This window comes from Sinocyclocheilus anshuiensis, unplaced genomic scaffold, assembly GCF_001515605.1.
Source record: "Sinocyclocheilus anshuiensis isolate Anshui unplaced genomic scaffold, SAMN03320099.WGS_v1.1 scaffold1135, whole genome shotgun sequence".
Classification (NCBI taxonomy): Eukaryota; Metazoa; Chordata; class Actinopteri; order Cypriniformes; family Cyprinidae; genus Sinocyclocheilus; species Sinocyclocheilus anshuiensis.
Window position 1 is genome coordinate 639,522 of NW_015546093.1, and position 17,470 is coordinate 656,991.

Sequence of the window (17,470 nt, forward strand, 5' to 3'; positions counted from 1 at the left end):
AACGCACTGGGTAGCTGGCCAATCAGAGCACACCTCGCTTTTCAGAACGATGAGCTTTGTAAAAATTGACGCGTAGAGGAGAAACAATAATGTACAGTATGTGGAAAATAATGTTTTTTGAACCTTAAACCGCATAAACACATTTCATTACACCAAATACACAAAATAATGTTCTTTTTAGCAACATCATATGACCCCTTTAAACGAAAGGAAAGATGACAAAAAAACATATCTTTGTGTTAGAGCCAATCTTTGGTTAAGACAAAGTTAAATAAGATCTCTTTAAGTTATATATTTATAATCATTTTCATTTCAGCACTCAAAGGCTTTTAATGAAAAAATAATACATATCACAGCATAATATGATTAGAATGAAAAGTTGAATACTGCATTGATCATATTATATTGTGATACGAAACATCTGTTGATCAGTATCGGATTTCCGTTAATCACAAATCGTATTACGTTTATTTGAATAACAGTATGAAAGCATTCTTTGTTCAAGGCCCCATATACGTAATACTGTCCAAATCTCAGGCTAAATAAGCTTTGCATAAGCTCCATCTGTGCTATCAGAGCCGAACATTCTTCAGCTGTGCTGATTAAAGTAAAATCTAGAAATAATATAGATTCTACAAAAATCGAATGGGATGAGACCCCTCAACTATTACAGGCCTGAAGATCCATCATGTGCCAGACTCATAGCTGTGTTTTCAATGTCACTGCAAGTTAAAAAAAAAAAGTCGAATCAAGTAAAATAAACAATAAAAAGGAAGCTTAACTTGGCATATCTCCCTGTATAAATGGGAGAACTGTCAATGGAATTAAAATAGCAGTTTTTCTCCAGCTTTACACTTCTGAAGTGTACTATACTTGTCTTAATGCAGATAATAATTATTACCACTAGAATTGATTAACATTTCATAACGTCATTACATATTTTCTCCATTCCTCTGTATATTTCTTAAGATGTCATAGTTTTTATGTTTTTTATTAACAATAAATTCATTTGTTAGTGTATGTTCAGTCAAACATGTACACAGTCTTTGCCTGTAACACGAGACACAAAACAGCTGTGTGCTACAGGGAATGCCCGTATCAGAGAAGTAGGAGGAAAACGGTTAGAAGAAAAAGTCTCATTCCACGCTCCACGCCCCCCCCCCTTTCCACCCAACACATGCACACACGCATACACACAAACACACATTTATCGTCTAGAGCAAGGAGGTACCGTATGTTTCTCCTCTGCAGTTAACTGAATGCTGGAGTTAATTAAGTTAAGTGCTCTGGGTTGGATGGCTGACTGCGGAAGTCCGAGTCTGGACCCCACACTCCTGTCATTGCATGCTACAGGTCTGACCAAAGGTCAGTCATACACACACACCTCAGCCCCAAAGAATCACGCCATCCCAGTGCTTTTAAATGAAAAAAAAGGTTGGTTTCGGTGTCTCTTTCCTTCATGCTTTGGATCGAGCTTCAGGGGCTTTTGCATGGAAAGATTTACTGACTAGAACAGGGTAACGGAAGTGCATCATCTCAGGAACAATACAGATCGCAGTGTGATTGAGGATGGCATCAGGTCTCGGGACATGCTCCTTCTAGTTCTCCAGAAAACTGTGAAGAGAATGGGATGGGGTGTGCAGAAGGGTTGTCCAGTGGAGCAAATGCATCTTTGGAAACGTTCCAGGGCTAGAGGACCTGGTTGTGTCCAAAGCCAATTGGTTGGGGTGAGAATTTCAGAGAGGATGTCTTCCAATACACCTCAGTGCTGGACCGTAGTGCTTCCCACTGGAGAGAGCTTGACGCCGGTCAAACACAGCCAGAAACTCGGAGAACCTCTGGAGACATCCTGCAGTGGGGTAGGATGGAGTGTGAAGGACGGGATCCAGACCAATTAAAGAAAAAAGGCAACAATGAAAGAAGAGCTATTTCAACAGCAGGAAACGAAAATGAAGCGAATGCAGACTGATTAGCGGGGAGGCACTGGCACCTGGACTCAATTGCAATGCAATGGCAGAAACATAAATGCGGAACAAGTGGGAAATGGACCTCTGAATGGAATAGGTGGTTATGGAAGTGGAAAACGAAAGTGAGCTTTACCTGGGGCCTCTCTGCAAGGCCCAGGCTGCTGAGACGGGGGTGAAGCTGATGGAAGGAGATGAAGATAGCTGGGTTGGAGCAGATGGAGGTCTGAATGAGACAATGGAAACTGAAGGCAACTAGGTGAGTACATGGAGCTGTGATATGTTGTAATCCCAGAGTCCCCCAGCTAGGTACACACACAACACACACATACATTGATATGCACAAGGCAGAGGAAAGAGAGAAAAAGAGGAGAAGAGAGAGGTAGGATGGGGAGAAGGGAAGAGATGGGGAGCACAAAAGTAAGGCATGAAAAGAATCAGGGGCCTTATTTATAAAATGCACATAAGATCAGATTTGATCCCAAGTCAAAAATGAGGAACAAATTGAGATTTATTAAAGTGATGGTTCACCCAAAAATGAGCACTCTGTCACAATTTACTTGCTCTCTTATGGTTTCAAACCTGAATGACTTTCTTTCTTTCTTATGTGGAACAAAACAAGATATTTTGAAAAAATTCTTAGCCTTTTTTTCTTAACTATGTTTTGGACCCCAATGACTTTCATTGTATAGACCAAAGCAGTTGAAACATTCTTGAAAATATCTTCTTGTGTATTCAACAGAAGAAAGAAAGTCATACAGGTTAGGACTGAAGTGAGTGTGAGTACATGATCATAATTTTCATTTTTGGGTGAACTATCCCTATAAAAACTGATGCGAAAATGTTCTTACACGAAAGGCAATTACAATGCAGCCATATAAGCTATTTTTGTAATCATGAACTGCTATGTCAGTGCACGCTGACATGGTTTTCTAATCATTTCAAGTGATGCAAGAGCAATAAGTCAGTGAGTCAGTGAGTGAATGAAATGAGTAACCACAATCACATGCAAAATAATATACTAAAACACTATACTATTATTCATGCATACTATAATATTATTTATGCATCATTATCAAACAAGCATATTTTTAATCTATTTTTCATTACCATATATATATATATATATATATATGTGCCATATAAGCATAAATAAATATTTAAAAACAAAACAATTTTATATTTCTAAAAAAAGTGGTCAATATTTTCCAATTCATACTTCAACCTACTGTCTGCTAATGTTGAGGACTTGAACTTGAGGAATTATTAGATTCAATTCTTAAGAATGCAACATAATAAATGGCAAAAGTGGGGACTGGTGAATAGTGGAAAAGAATGTCCTATTTATTTTTAAACTCTCAAATAGCTGGAGCGGGTAAACCACTTTTCAGAGTAAAGGATTAATAAGAACATGGTCTGAAAAATAATGTGCATGTAAATGAGATGAATGAAAAATTGATAAAAAATGGATCACTGATAGGATAATGAATTAAATATGTATATATACAGTATGGCCAGAAACTAGAATCTAGCAACCGAATTTGATGCATTACCTATTTCATATGCACTCACTTATTTACAAAAGACTTTAATAAAGCAAGAAGGACTTGCGAACATTTTTAAAATGTATACGAATGCATTTGGTAAGATGACTAAATGCATGTCTTTATAAATGAGACACCAGGCCTTTTTTCGAATGTAGTGAAGTTACAGCATATGGACACAGGATGGCAGTATGACTTAGTAAGACAATGAGAAGTTGTGCATGTGTATTTGAGTGTCCTTGTGCTATGGTCCACGTGGATGTCATGTGACAATACAGCTATGCATTCATATATTTCTGGCATACATTATATATTAGAAATGTATGAATGCCAAAACACACTATATACACCAAATAGCTTTGAAAGACAGCATCTGCTATAAAAATAACTGTAGATGTAAATGCAGAGTGTACATCAAATGACCTAAAGCTCAGCAGTGATTGACAAGGGACAGGCAGCACACACAGATCAGGCTAAAGTGGCAGTAGCTGTGTGTTAGCACTCTCTTGCATAGGTGACAGTGCTCTTATCAGGTTTCTAGGACAGATATATGATTCCTCCCCCATTCTTTGGCCCATCTAGCAGACTCTTGAATGCCAGCAGTCACTAGTGGTACGATTTCAATCATATTTTAGCCATTAGCTAGCCCCTCAGATTAAATAAGATGGTCAGAATTCCTTTTAGTCTTATTCATGTGTGGGATACTTACGAAGCTTCGGGAGACGGCAAGACGGTTCTGGCGACGCCCGATGACCGTTCCACTTAGGCTGCGAGCAATACGGCACAGGTGATCCGCATTATACTGCTCTTCCTCTCCTGACTGAGGCTCTTGATGGGCCACTGATAGAGGCTACAGAGAACAAAGAGTTACTGCAGCAAAAAACAAAGACAGGAAGAAACCAGACAACACCCAAACAAAATCAACATGTGCTAACAGATTGTGCGCTGTATGAAAAACAGGCTCTGAGGTGGAGAGACTAGACATAAAAAAATAAATAAATAAAAATGAAGAGACAGCCATCCCTCATTAAAGAACCAACAAATAATAAACAAACAAACTAAGTAAAGAAAACCAAGATTATTTAGATTAATGGTGGGTAACATGGATGAGAGCTTAATGGTGAGAGCTTTGTAATCAGACCTAGAGACAGGAGTGCAGCACCACATATCTTACCATGTTCATGTATCCAGCAGGGCTGCAACAACCTGGTGGTCCATAAGCAGTCCTCTCAAGCTCAGCTGTGGGGGTCCGAGAGCGTCCGACTCCAGTGAGCAGCTTTCGCGCAGCCGGAGGTACTGTCCGAGAAAATCAGGTTTGACAATAATGACATTTTTGCACCATATGGTTCAGTTTGTTAACATTAACATATTAGGCATAATAAACAAAAACATTTTTAAATATTTATATTTATAGACACGTTATTGAGTAGTAGTTACAGTGTTCATCTGTCTATCCAAGTTTACATAATGAATATATGCATATTTCGGTGCAAGCATACAACTTCAAGGCTAACTGTAGTCTAATTACTTGCACTGCTCTAACCGGGATTCAAACCAGTGCCAACCAGTATAGTAGCAGACGCTAACAAGAACGCTAAAGACTGCAGCCTCTATTGTGCATCTTGATGCCAGGGGATTCACATGACCATCTTGAAACCATTTCGAAATCTGGGTGGGGAAATCTTTTGCCTTCATGCAAAATTCCTCATTGCATGGATTCCAATTGAAATAACTGGATTTTGCCTGTGAAAATTGGCCAAACAATGGTAAATGTGACCACACCTGTAGTCCAGGCAAGACAGAACTTTTAAAGTGCATGTAAACACATTTAGTGTGAGACAATTTAAGATGTTACTTTACCTGGTCTCGCAAGAGCAGGTGAGCTGGTACCACGCAGAGCTCGGCCAGGACCCGGGCCAGCCTGCAGACTGGCCTGGAAAAGTGAATCCAATTCAGAGAGTTCCTGGTCCTCGGCCTCTGTGGGTTCCAACTCCATGCTCTGGAATTTTGAGTACTTAGCAATGTTCTTCTTCCTGGTGCTCATGGGACTGTGAGGAGCAAGGTGTCTTCCAGGTGTGTGTTGAGAGAGGGCAGGTCCTGTCCGCTGGTTCTGTTCAGGAGGTGTGTTGTAGGGGTTGACAACAGCATCTGGACGGTCTAGGCTCCAAGAGGACCAATGACGGGCAGCAACAGGAGGGGTCAATTTGGTGCAGGGCTGGGAAGTTGCACACAGGGTCTGCCATATGGGGGCTCGCCGGGGCACTGGCCCCTTCTCCTCAACAGGGTCGGGTGGTGGACTGGGGTTGCTGGATTGGAGTATCCTGTCCGCACTATCTGCAGTGCCCTGCCACAAAGGAGGATTTGGAGATTGAGGGTGCTGACAGCTGGAGACCTCTTCGTCCTCTCCCAATACACCCCAGAAGTCAAGGGGCAAAGAGGGTAGAGATATGGCAAGATGCTTGCGTATGGGCATGATCCGAATGCCTGATGCTGGGAGAACATCTGATAATCTGATGCCACCCCATTCGTCCTCATTCTGGGTTGACCAATTGCTGCGTTCATCACGCTCTTGGGGCTGTGGCTGAGAAGAGGCAGGCCGGGGATTAAGCGATGGGCGGCTAGAGGGCTGAGATGGGGAGTTTGTACAAGAGGGTGATTTCATGTGTTGAGGAAAGGTTGGGCCAAGCACAGAACCCTGATTGGTCTCAAAGACCTCTTCCTGATTGTCTGTCAACAATACTTGGACCGGGCCAAGCTGTTCACTGAAGAGGCGAGAAAAGCAAGAGAGGATTTTGGTTAAACACTCCCTGAAAAATGAACATAGTTATCTGAAATTAGTACAGTCCCATTAAACATTATCACTCAATTAATGTAACTAATTTAATTATGGCAAAATTAATTTATTTGATGACATAATTACATGAGTTATTTGGAAAATGGAATTAAATTAATTAACTGAAAAAAACCCTGAAATAACCCTGAAAAACTTCAAATTAAAAAACTTAACGAAAACCTATGTTGAATGACATAACTTTGTACCCCTTGATGCTATTATTTCCTTGTGCATATAAATGTGTACTATTGCGTGTGCTGAAATGTTTTACATTTTTATAGAAAGTCACACATAAAATGCACATATACATTTCAGTTTTGCTGCAAGAAACCCATTCTAACACATTTTCTAACTCAAAAAGTCTACAACGCTGCCAAGGACCAAATTCAAGGAGACCTGCGTCCTTCACACCAGTATTCATGAGCCACTTCTCATACAATGCACACACACACACACAGTCCCCACTTGCTTTCCAGAGCTGACGCACTATGCGACCTTGACATCATTTTCATAGTCGCCATATAAACAAGTTACAGCAGCCATAAATATGCCCAAAAGCTCCCCAGAAGTGGAGTGCACGGGAATGAGAGTTGGCTTTGCTCCAGAAGGGAAACCTGCTCACTATCTGCATACATCTCTAATAAAGCAGAGCGGAGTATCCATCAGAATACTATCAATCCTTCATCTCTACTGGCCCTCAGCAACCCACTGATGACCCTTGTGATAGATTAATTTTCAGACAAATCTTTATCTAATGCCAGTAAAAAGCCTCTGAATGATGCAAACACACAATCCTCAGTGTTTTTATTGCATTGTGCAGTTGCTTTAAATGCACATATGTGTAGGGAACCCTAAATCTGACACTGTTAACATTCCTGCTGTCTAAGAATGAATTTTCAATATATATTAGTATAGGACATTTATGGTTTTTAACTGGGTATGACAAGCTTAAGCATGCTTTAGCAGTCTGGACAACACTTTTATCTTTTAGATTGGTGATATTCCATTTTTATTGTTCTTAGGGACATACATGGCTCTGTCAATAAGGAAAGTTAAGCACCCCTTCATTGTCATTAAACCAGAAATGTGTTCTTAACTAATCATTTTGCATAATCATTTAAAACATTTTATAGGTTTAAAAAAGCAAACTTGAAATCTTTCACAGTGCCCCCAGGAACCTGCTTACAGTAAGTACCTGTCCTGGTTGGAAATTAGTGGTTTAGAAAAGCAGTACTGTTTAGAAAAGCAGTACTAGGTGATAGGTGGTTCCTAGCGGCTGCTGAATGTCCTAGAGTGGGTATAGAGGCAACTGAACAGGGAGAAGTTTGGTACAGAGGTAAACATCTCTGATTAATGTGCTAGAGTGCTCATTTACTGTAAATACTTCCTCAAGCACTACATTGGGTAATTACCCAAGGGGCTTTGGCCAGGTCAGGCCATACATCACATCAATGCCTTTAAACGATGGAGGGGAAAGAGAAAGCAGAAAACAAGAAACAACAAATAAAACAACGCATTCCATGGGGCACACTGCCGCAGTGACCGTTGCATTGTTCTGAAAGGCTACTTTATTAGCAAAGTGGCATGCCATGTGTATGTAATATCGGTGGGCAGCCATTCGATAGCTTGGGTTTGCCAATAACTCAGCCGACTGCACCCCGGCTTCTAATACTTGGTCTTATATGGAATCTATAACACCCATCCCATCTATATGTGTGATTTTAAATTGGAAATTAACCTCTAAAAGCTCTGGAAAACACACAACAAAACCCAAAGCAACCATAGCTCTTTGTGAGAGTAAAATGTCAACTTGCATTCTGACAAACCGATCAGTTAGATAATGTCTGAAAGTTAAAAAGATCTTTTAAGCACAATCACAGAAATATAACAGAAAGACAGAAAGAAAACAGCTTTTTCTCATTACAACTTCACAAAAATCCAGCATAACTAATTTTTTTTTTTAAATGAAAAAGAAAAAAGAATAGACACAAGGGTTGGCTTTAAGTTCAAAATGTTGACTTTGGTACAATACCAGCCTTGGTGCTTCAGTACTTAGGTAGCGTGACAGATTTGCATGTCATGTAAATTAAAAATGTACTAATAACTGAAATAAGCATGAAATCTGTTCTATTTTTAAATCAAGCAGTGTCATGGGATTAACATATAAAACATATATTAATGTTTTTCAAAATAAATCTATAATAATATAAATCGATAAATCTTATTAAATCAAAATATTCTGGTGCATAAGGGTAATATATCATAACTGAGCAAAATAACAGTTAACATATTTTGCTCAAATGGCTCAAACAAACCCAAACTCCATCCATTTTTTCCTCAGTCTTGCGTAAATTTGAGATGGTCTCTATAACACAACGGGTATTATTAAACTAACAATAAATTATTTTAATTGATTTATACATTTCATAATCAATACATTTCATTTTGATTCTCAGATCATGCATCAATGCGTTTTTATCAATGCACCGTTATGCATCAACTCTGCTTTCATGTTTCACAAATTACGTTTGTATGCTGCTATTGTACTGTTTTCAAACTTTTGGTACCACGGTACTGATTCTACATCGTTATACCACACAACCCTAAAAGACCCAGGGGTCTGAGAGAGTATACAGTACATCTGAACAAGCGATTAAGCTGGACACACAGGGTGACAGTACAGGTACCTGGTGGGCCCCTGTGGGCGGCTGGGCTCCTGCTGCTGCTCTTGCTGTTGCTGCATGCGCTGCTGTAGGCCCCGCGCTCTCCTCATGCATTTTTGCAGCTTGGCGTCAGCAGCCATAGTCCTGCTATGAGTGTTAGCACTGCCCTCATGCATGGAAAATCTTAGTTTAGCTATAATGCAAAAGAACAACAAAAAGGGAAGGAAAGAAGAGCAGAAGAAAAGAAAATGCAGAAAAGAAAAAGGAAGAGCTGAGGTTATGAGGGGCCGGGATGCGGTCCATTTTTTTTATTATAGAAACGACAAAGTAGTGAAGTTGAAAGAAAGAAGAGAGGGTGATGGTGGAATACATCCCACCTTTCACCCCAGAGTGAGCTCTAGGCCGTTCAATAGGCGAAGCTTTGCACACTAGTTAATCAAAGTTGTCACATAGTTGACTGCATGTAATGGGTCAATAACAGTAGCTTGCATCAGAAGTGTCATGCCCATGTTTTTTTAAATAACACAAAAAATCAACACTTTTATAATTAAAATCAGGTAGGTCAAAAAAAAAGTGCCAGAAATGATCTGTCTAAACATTTCACGTCTACATTTGTCCAACCCAACTGACTTGCACCTTCCACAGAAAACTGAGTCATCATGTTGCTCCAAAACATTTATTTGTCTTATTTTATTTATCTATTTCTTTACTAAAATGATTAATTTATTATTTGTGGTCTTACTTTTTTTCTTTAAAATGTTTTTGTTAACAAAACATAAAAAATAATATTAATGTTAATGTTAATAATAATATTAAATAATATATTGTTAATAATATTATTATTAACAAAATAATATTTTGTTTTTATATATTATTTCATTGTATAGTATTTTTTATATTTACATTATTTTAGATTTTTTAAATTATATTTACAGCAAAAACAACAACAATAATGATTTTCTGAGGTCAAAACCATACAGAAAAAAAAGCACATTAAACTATGGATCCAGAATTGCTCAAACAAATAGGTGCATGACACCCCTGAGTTCCATAATTTTCACGTTGCCTTTTTAAAAACACATCGCCTGCTGTTGTGCAGTATTTTGCTTACTGAACAAACCCATTCACAATGAGTGACATAAACAGAGTTCAGAAAGATCATAATATGGAGAAGCACTGGGCTGCTCTGCTGAACGACAAGAGAGAAACCAACGACTGTGATTGAGCTTTTAAGCCCTTGTTCGCAGTGTGTACAAAACAACATGTTGAGATCCATCACACTGATTTGACTGTTAATTGCATACCAAAATGAGTTTGCATTAGGAAACAGCTGATTTGGTTGCTCTCCCGTCTGGGGCTGTTACATGGAAAACCGCATGTTGCTATGGTCCCCTTGAACCTGTTTCATTTAAGTCTGGTTTAGCATTAATTCTGCCTAAAAAATGCTATTTTCAGAACCTTTACTGCTGTCAACACCAGCTGCGCCTGAGCTAGCTTTAACTGAAGATGACGTGCATCGCTTTCAATGGGTTTTTAAAAAAGCTGACGGCATTCTGGGAGATGCAAAGGGACGACGTTTTAGGACGGCACACCACAGACTGAAGACACAGGACAGACACACAAACGTAGACACACACAAAACCAATGATGGATTGCAGGGTTGTGGCAGGCGTTGCTTTCATTTGGCCAGAGGAACGGGGAGTTATTCTTTTATATAGTGAAGGCATGACCTTATAGGCTGCCACTGGATCTTAGAGGCCTGTATGCGCTTTGGGCCAAATCGGATCTGTCACGATGGGACAGTGAAAGGTCTGCGAGGATCTGAAGAGTGGAAATATTTACAACAGCTGTCTTCCCTTTACATATATTAGTGCTGTGCCTCACATATACAGACATGCAGGCACATGTTATATACGCACATACGGTGAACAAAGCGAGACAGAGATGGAGGGTTTGCCGACCTGGATAGTGGTTTGTGAATGGTATAAATAGCTTTGTGGAGAGTTTTGTATAGCTGAAATTGTTCTCTGCTCATTAATCATTCAAGCAGGTATGCCAGCGCTTCGGACAAAAACGCTGTTGTTCCAGGGAAGTGCAAGATATACAACCACCTTTTTTGTTTTAATTTGGGGAGTGCTGAGAGATTTAGGCAGGATTGTGTGGCAGTATCCACACATGACGGCTAAGCACAATCACAATCCAATCCTTCCACCAAAAGGGATTTATAGAGGTCGGGAATGTTATGATGGTGAATCTAGAATGGATTTAACTTTGCGTGTGGCTGTGGGTGAGGACCATTCAAATGGTGTTCCTAATGGAGGGATCACACACAGAATAAAATGTTCAAATAAAAAAAAAAAAAGGATTAAAATTGTTGCAGCCTCTTTCTGGCGATGATCGGGGCTCTCAAATATCCAAAGCTGAGCGCTTTTCAATAGCACGCCACTATCAGCAGTATTAACAATCAACAGGCAGAGCCACATGCCCAGTCATCCAATCAGATTGTGAAAATCTGTGCAAATGATGACTCTGATCACAGCACCAAGAGAACAGAAACAGGGATGCACTGAATATTAAATTAAAATAAATAAATATAAACAGTAAAAAATGTATAAATAAAATAAAAAAATAGAAATAAATAAAATTATTAAAATAAAAGGATAAGCATTAAACAATTAAAAATAAATCAAAATTAAGCTCAATATTATTTTCATGTTATCAATAACTTTAAAAATAAATGTCATACTATTCTGTCTAAATCATTTAAAAATAAAACACTAGAAGCTAAACTAAAGCTTTAAATACTACGTTAATTTAGGCATCAAAACATTATAATGTGCAGTATGAAAAATAGATATTCATTTTGAGATTTGTTAAGATTTGTAAGATTACAATTAACAGTGTTTTTAAATGACAAAGGTAATCTAAATATAAAAATAAGGGAAAATAGCATGAACAAATAAATATCCAATTTCTATTAAAAAAAAAAAGAAAAAAAAAAATCTCTAATATCAACCAAAAACCAATGTAGTACCGATATATTGTGCATCCCTAGAAAAAACAAAGACAGGATCATGACAAATAATATGCCACGCACATAAACGAGGAGAACAAGCACACAGAGAGACAAACAGAAGCAAAGACACACACACACGGGGTGCTGCAGGAAGGGAAGGCAGTGCTGGGGTATTACAGGTGGGTTTGTGTCACATTGCGAGGACATGAATGTTTTTGGGAGCTGCTTTCTTACCAAACGGACCTAGAAAGGGCATATATTGGGTAAGTGACGGTTACCCGAGCGGACAGCGTAGGAGTTGGGCGTAGCAAGCAGAGGCAGGTTAGAATTACTTACACACAGCGTGGTGGGAGAGCGCCAGGGCTGTAGCTGTATCCCCTGCTTGCTCCAGGCACAGCGACTGCTCTAAGAGAGAGTCAGCCTCCGCCAGGCAGTGCTCAAAACTGCCCCCCTTCCCTGCAATTAACACACCAAGGCCAGGCCTCTGAGAACAAGCTCATACACGCACAAACACTGCTCACAGGAGTCCCCGCGTGTTCCCGGGAACACGCCACTCACAGCGTTTGCATGGCTTACCGGGAATGGAGGCGTCCACTGACACACAAGCGCATACAGTCTAACGACTGCCACCAACACAACTCAAACACAATTAGACATGTTTGTACACACACCATGCACGCAGACTAGGGAAACTCTGATTCAAAATTAAAAATGTAAGATTTGAGTGTACAGGTGTGTTTTTGATGCTATGGCTCCCATCTACAATATTTATATTATAATACATAGTATTACAATGATTCTTTTATCATTTAAAGATCATGAGACATTGCATTAAATGTAGAGTTGAGAAGACAGGAAAGGGTAAACTTTTACTACCAAACTATCCCTGAAGGAAAAAAAGTCTGAAGCAGCCTAAATTGGTTTGCTGGTCTTTGCTGGTTTAAACTGGTTTGCTGGTCTCCCAGTATATGGCCAGGTCGGTGTTAAGTTGGTTTAGCCGATCGGTCTGCCTGATCAAGTCAAAAGTATGTAAACCCCCAGCCCAGAAGCATTAAATCAGACCAGCCTAAACAGCTTAGAAAGCCATCAAAAAATCTATTCAGAAATCTCTAATATCAACCAATAACCAATATGGTACCGATATATTGCGCATACCTAAAAACAAGCCTGAAGTGATTTGCTGATCTTAGCTGGTCTTAAACTGGTTTTTGGTCTTAAATTGGTCTAGCTGGTTTTCCAGCATGGCCAAGCTGGTTTAACCAATATGGTAATGATGTAGTGGGCATCCCTCGAAACCAGCCTAAAGTGGTCTGCTGGTCTTAAACTGGCCTCCCAGTTGGTGTTAAATTGATCTAGCTGGTCTCCCTGCATGGCCAAGCTGGTGCTAAGTTGGTTTAGCTGGTCAGTCGGCCTGATCAGGTGAAAAGTGTAAAAAAGAAAGGGAGAACTGGACAAAAGAAAGAGAAACCAGCTAACCACTTTAGGCTGGTTTTTGTAGAAGGGATTACCCATAATGCAAAGCTGTGTCAACTCTCTCATTAAACCCAAATTCTAGCTTTTTTCATTTGGTTTCTGTCTATTTGGCCCTGTGTGGCATTTACCCTGGTGCTGAAGTTCGTCCAGGTCTATGAACTTGCTGGGTCTGGGGTTGAAGCCCTGTGCTGCTTCTCTCTCCTTCTCCTTCTTCCTCTGGAGCTCCTGCTGCCTAGCCCTGCGAGCAACTTCCTCTTGCAATTCATCTAGTTCACTGCGCCCCACTCCTACACATACACAAAGACATAAATAAGTAACAGCAATATTCATGTCCCAGTTAAACACTTGACATGAACACCTTGTAGCAATAGTGGGTTAATGCACATAGGCAAAGACCAGTTATGACTGACCCAAACTCAGTGGACTGCTGCTCCAGGTGGGTGATTTGAGGTCTTGCAGGATGGCACTGCTGCTTTTGGACTTGGGCACTGTGCGCCAGGAGGGCCCAGAAGTCACAGGTCTCTTACTGCTGCTGTCCCTGAGGCAGAGAAGAACATATGTCAATGAACTCATGAGAATGATTCTCAGTGTCTACGTAGTAAATGTGTCTGTGTTTGTATACTGCAGTATTAAGGCTTATGGTACAAGCCTGGACAGATATTTATGATATACTCAATACTGTTTTGTTGGCAATATACAATTGACCAACAGTAACAGTAACAGTAACAAACAGTAGAGTTGTGAAATATTATTACAATTTAAAATAACTGTTTTATATTTTAATATATTTTAAATTGTGATTTACATTTTTGTCAAGCAAGTTTTGCATAAATACAATGTGATTTTTGGTAATTGAGATCTGGCAGCAACAACACATTTTTCTGCTTGGATGAGCAATTCCTGGACAGCATTTCTTACATATGAAATCACCCACATGCCAAAAAACCAATGAGAACACGGAACAATAATGACAATTCATAGTAATAGAGTGTAGGCGCCAAAGCTGTTGTGGATCTGATCACCTGAATCCCTCCATAACTGGCAGATATTTGCAGAAAATTGCCATGGCTTGGCAAATAAATAAATACAGTTACATACATGTGAGCTTCATATTACACCTTAGATGACAAGGGAATTTATGCTATAGTAATGTTAATGTAATGTTAATATTAAAAAGCCAGTCCCCGAACTCATTCTCTCAAAAGGCTTGGGTATGCAGAGCATTCAGAGCTCATATGGACTGCACACTCCTGATATATAGGTTAGTTAGTGTAGGCGAGTTGCTGTGTTACCTGTGAGCACTGGTGCTGGGGTTGTCGCTGAGGGGAATGTCCATGCTGATGGGGCTGTTGCTGTTCCTCTCACTACTTTCGTAGCCACTCTCCATCCTCTGGATCAGCCGAGGCTGCTGTTCCACACCTCTTAAAGGTGGCGGGATCAGTAGATGCTCCACTCCCATTTCTGGCATACACCCTGAGCCATCAGTCATGCCCCACGTCTCTGCTGCTGCAATGTTGGACCCCTCCACAGCAGCCCCTGAGACCAGATCACTGTGCCCTGGTGACTTCGGGTCTTCTGGAAGCGGGGAAGGTCCAATCGTGGCGTAGCCGGCCGGCCGATGCTTTTCCCGGCTAAAGATACTATCAATGTTCAGGGCCTCTCTTCTGGGTCTCCATGTGGGCCGATAGCGCCCTCCACTGGAGCTGGACTTGGACTCACTGCTGGTGCTCTCGTCTTCCCAATCTCTTGCCCGCGCCCCAGCCTCCGAGCCGCCCACCCCTGAGCTAGAGGATGATGAGAGGGGTCTGCTGTGGATCATATTCATAGTCTCTTTATAGTTCTGCAGATGGCCAGTAGAAGAGGGCCTCGGTGTACAAAGGGGAGTGGCCTGGTCTTTAAGAACCTCCCCTGAAGAAAAAAAAAAGTATTTTACATTTATGAAAGTTAGAATTTCTTTTTAGTTTCAAACTAGAAAAACATGTGCATTCTCAGTTTGATTTAGCATGACGCTTTTGCTAGTGGAATTTATATTAGAGAGCGTGTGTGTTTGCTAAAAGTACCAGCAGTGTCCATGCTGTTCTGGGAACCGCTGCTGTCCTGATTACCCACCACAGTTCCCTGAGAGTCAGAAGAGAAATGGGAGGCCATGGACTCATGGTGTGATCGAGAGTGCTTGTAGCTGTAGCTGTCTGTGGAAGAGTCTGTGCGTGTGTCACTTGAAATTGAGGGCTCCCTCCCTGATGACAACAACAACAGCAGAGAGGGCATTTAGAAATAGAGAAAGTTAGCTTCAGCTATCCGACTGCAACTGCTCAAAGGTCAGATTTTAAAGGGATAGTTCACCCAAAAATGTAAATCTGGTCATTTACTCATCCTCATGTCTTTCCAAACCTGTATGACTTTCGTCCTTCCACAAAATAAGAAAATTCAAAGTATGTATAGATTGTACGTTTTGATGCAATCACAGTGAATGTGGACTGAAGCGTTCAGGATTCAAAAAAGAATGTTAAAGCTCCATAAAGGTTGTCAATATGATTTGGAACTATATTCCAAAATTTCTAAAGCAATGGTTTTCAACCAGGGGGCCTCAGCAAACTTCCAAGAGGGCCTAAAGATGACTTAGAATGATTTAAAATAAGACAAAACAAGCATTAATAAACAGAAAACAAGTAAAAATTAAAGGGGTCATATGATGTTGCTAAAAAGAACATTATTTTGTGTGTTTGGTGTAATGAAATGTGTTTATGTGGTTTAAGGTTAAAAAACACATTATTTTCCACATACTGTACATTATTGTTTCTCCTCTATGCCCCGCTTTTCCGAAACGCGTCGATTTTAAGGAAAAATTGAAATCGCATCATATGACCCCTTTAAGATATTTCTTTTTTGAATTCGCCCCCTTTGAATTAAAACCTGAATATACTGTATGGGGCCTAATTTTTAACAGTGCTATTTCTAGACCCGGAAAAGTCATAAAAAGATTTTCAAAAAATCTTAAAGCTCTATGGGCATTTTTAGAATAAAATATTTTATTGTGTAGAAATTGTGAGTAAACAATAATTTTAAAAACGGAATGGAAAAGAGCAATCACAATCTTTAAAATTTGCACTTTTGTGTTTCATGTTTCATATGGATTTGGATTGACTGTATTTTCATTTTTAAGTCAACTATTCCTTTGTCTGATTCTAAGAATAAGCAATGATAAATGGTATTGTTTCTTTTTTGTTTAACCCTCTATCTCTCCGTCCCACCTCTCACTTCCTCTTAGTCTCACCGGAGTCTTCACTGTCATAGCCGGCCTTACTGCTGTGGTGCAGGTCCAGCTGTGCTGCCAGCATGTCCTGCGATGACACGGGCGTCCCTCGGGGGTCAGCGTACAGCAGCAGGAGTGGCTGGTAGTGGCCTTTTATACATCTTGATACCACATCTTTCCACTTGGGTCCAATCTGTGATGGTTTGGTACATTCAGAGTTAACCTCACACTCCATTCACAATTAGAAACACTAGAATCAGCTGCCAGAGACAGATGTGTCATTACCTCCTTCACATGTGCGTCATCGAAGTACATCCACTTGCGTATCTTGGTCTGGAAGAAGAAGGTGGAGTAATGCTTGCCGTAGTAGCAAACCATGCCCACAAGGTAGAGCTCCGATTGCTTGGCCCGCTCATCCGTCACACGGTAGAACAGCTGGAAGGCAGGCACATAAAGAGAGAATTGACTGTGAAGACCACACAATCACAAGTGTTAACCCATTCTAACTAAACATTGACTTGTCAGCACTAGCAGAGCTTATTATTTTGTTATGATAATAAATGTACTTGTTAATTGAATATATACAAAATTAAATAATTATACTTGTAGTTTCAACACAATTTCAACATTTGAGCAGGTAACGTCTAGGTTACTTGTGTAACCCTCGTTCCCTGAAGAGGGAACGGAGACGTTACGTCAGTCGTGACTGACGAATTGGGATCTC

The 17,470-nt window shown here is 40.1% G+C and overlaps 1 protein-coding gene across 1 annotated transcript in view; it reads right to left on the minus strand.

Annotated features, from left to right (window-relative positions):
- LOC107700131 (inactive ubiquitin carboxyl-terminal hydrolase 54-like) overlaps positions 1 to 17,470 on the minus strand; it is a 72,485-nt gene that overhangs the window by 47,199 nt on the left and 7,816 nt on the right. Inside the window, exons 4-14 of the mRNA XM_016501667.1 lie at positions 17,032 to 17,181; positions 16,768 to 16,939; positions 15,554 to 15,730; positions 14,786 to 15,401; positions 13,904 to 14,031; positions 13,622 to 13,780; positions 12,357 to 12,476; positions 9,029 to 9,197; positions 5,369 to 6,270; positions 4,683 to 4,804; positions 4,218 to 4,358 (exon numbers count right to left, since the gene is read on the minus strand). Of these exons, the coding sequence (XP_016357153.1) occupies positions 4,218 to 4,358; positions 4,683 to 4,804; positions 5,369 to 6,270; positions 9,029 to 9,197; positions 12,357 to 12,476; positions 13,622 to 13,780; positions 13,904 to 14,031; positions 14,786 to 15,401; positions 15,554 to 15,730; positions 16,768 to 16,939; positions 17,032 to 17,181 (2,856 nt within the window). The remainder of the gene's footprint in view (positions 1 to 4,217; positions 4,359 to 4,682; positions 4,805 to 5,368; positions 6,271 to 9,028; positions 9,198 to 12,356; positions 12,477 to 13,621; positions 13,781 to 13,903; positions 14,032 to 14,785; positions 15,402 to 15,553; positions 15,731 to 16,767; positions 16,940 to 17,031; positions 17,182 to 17,470) is intronic.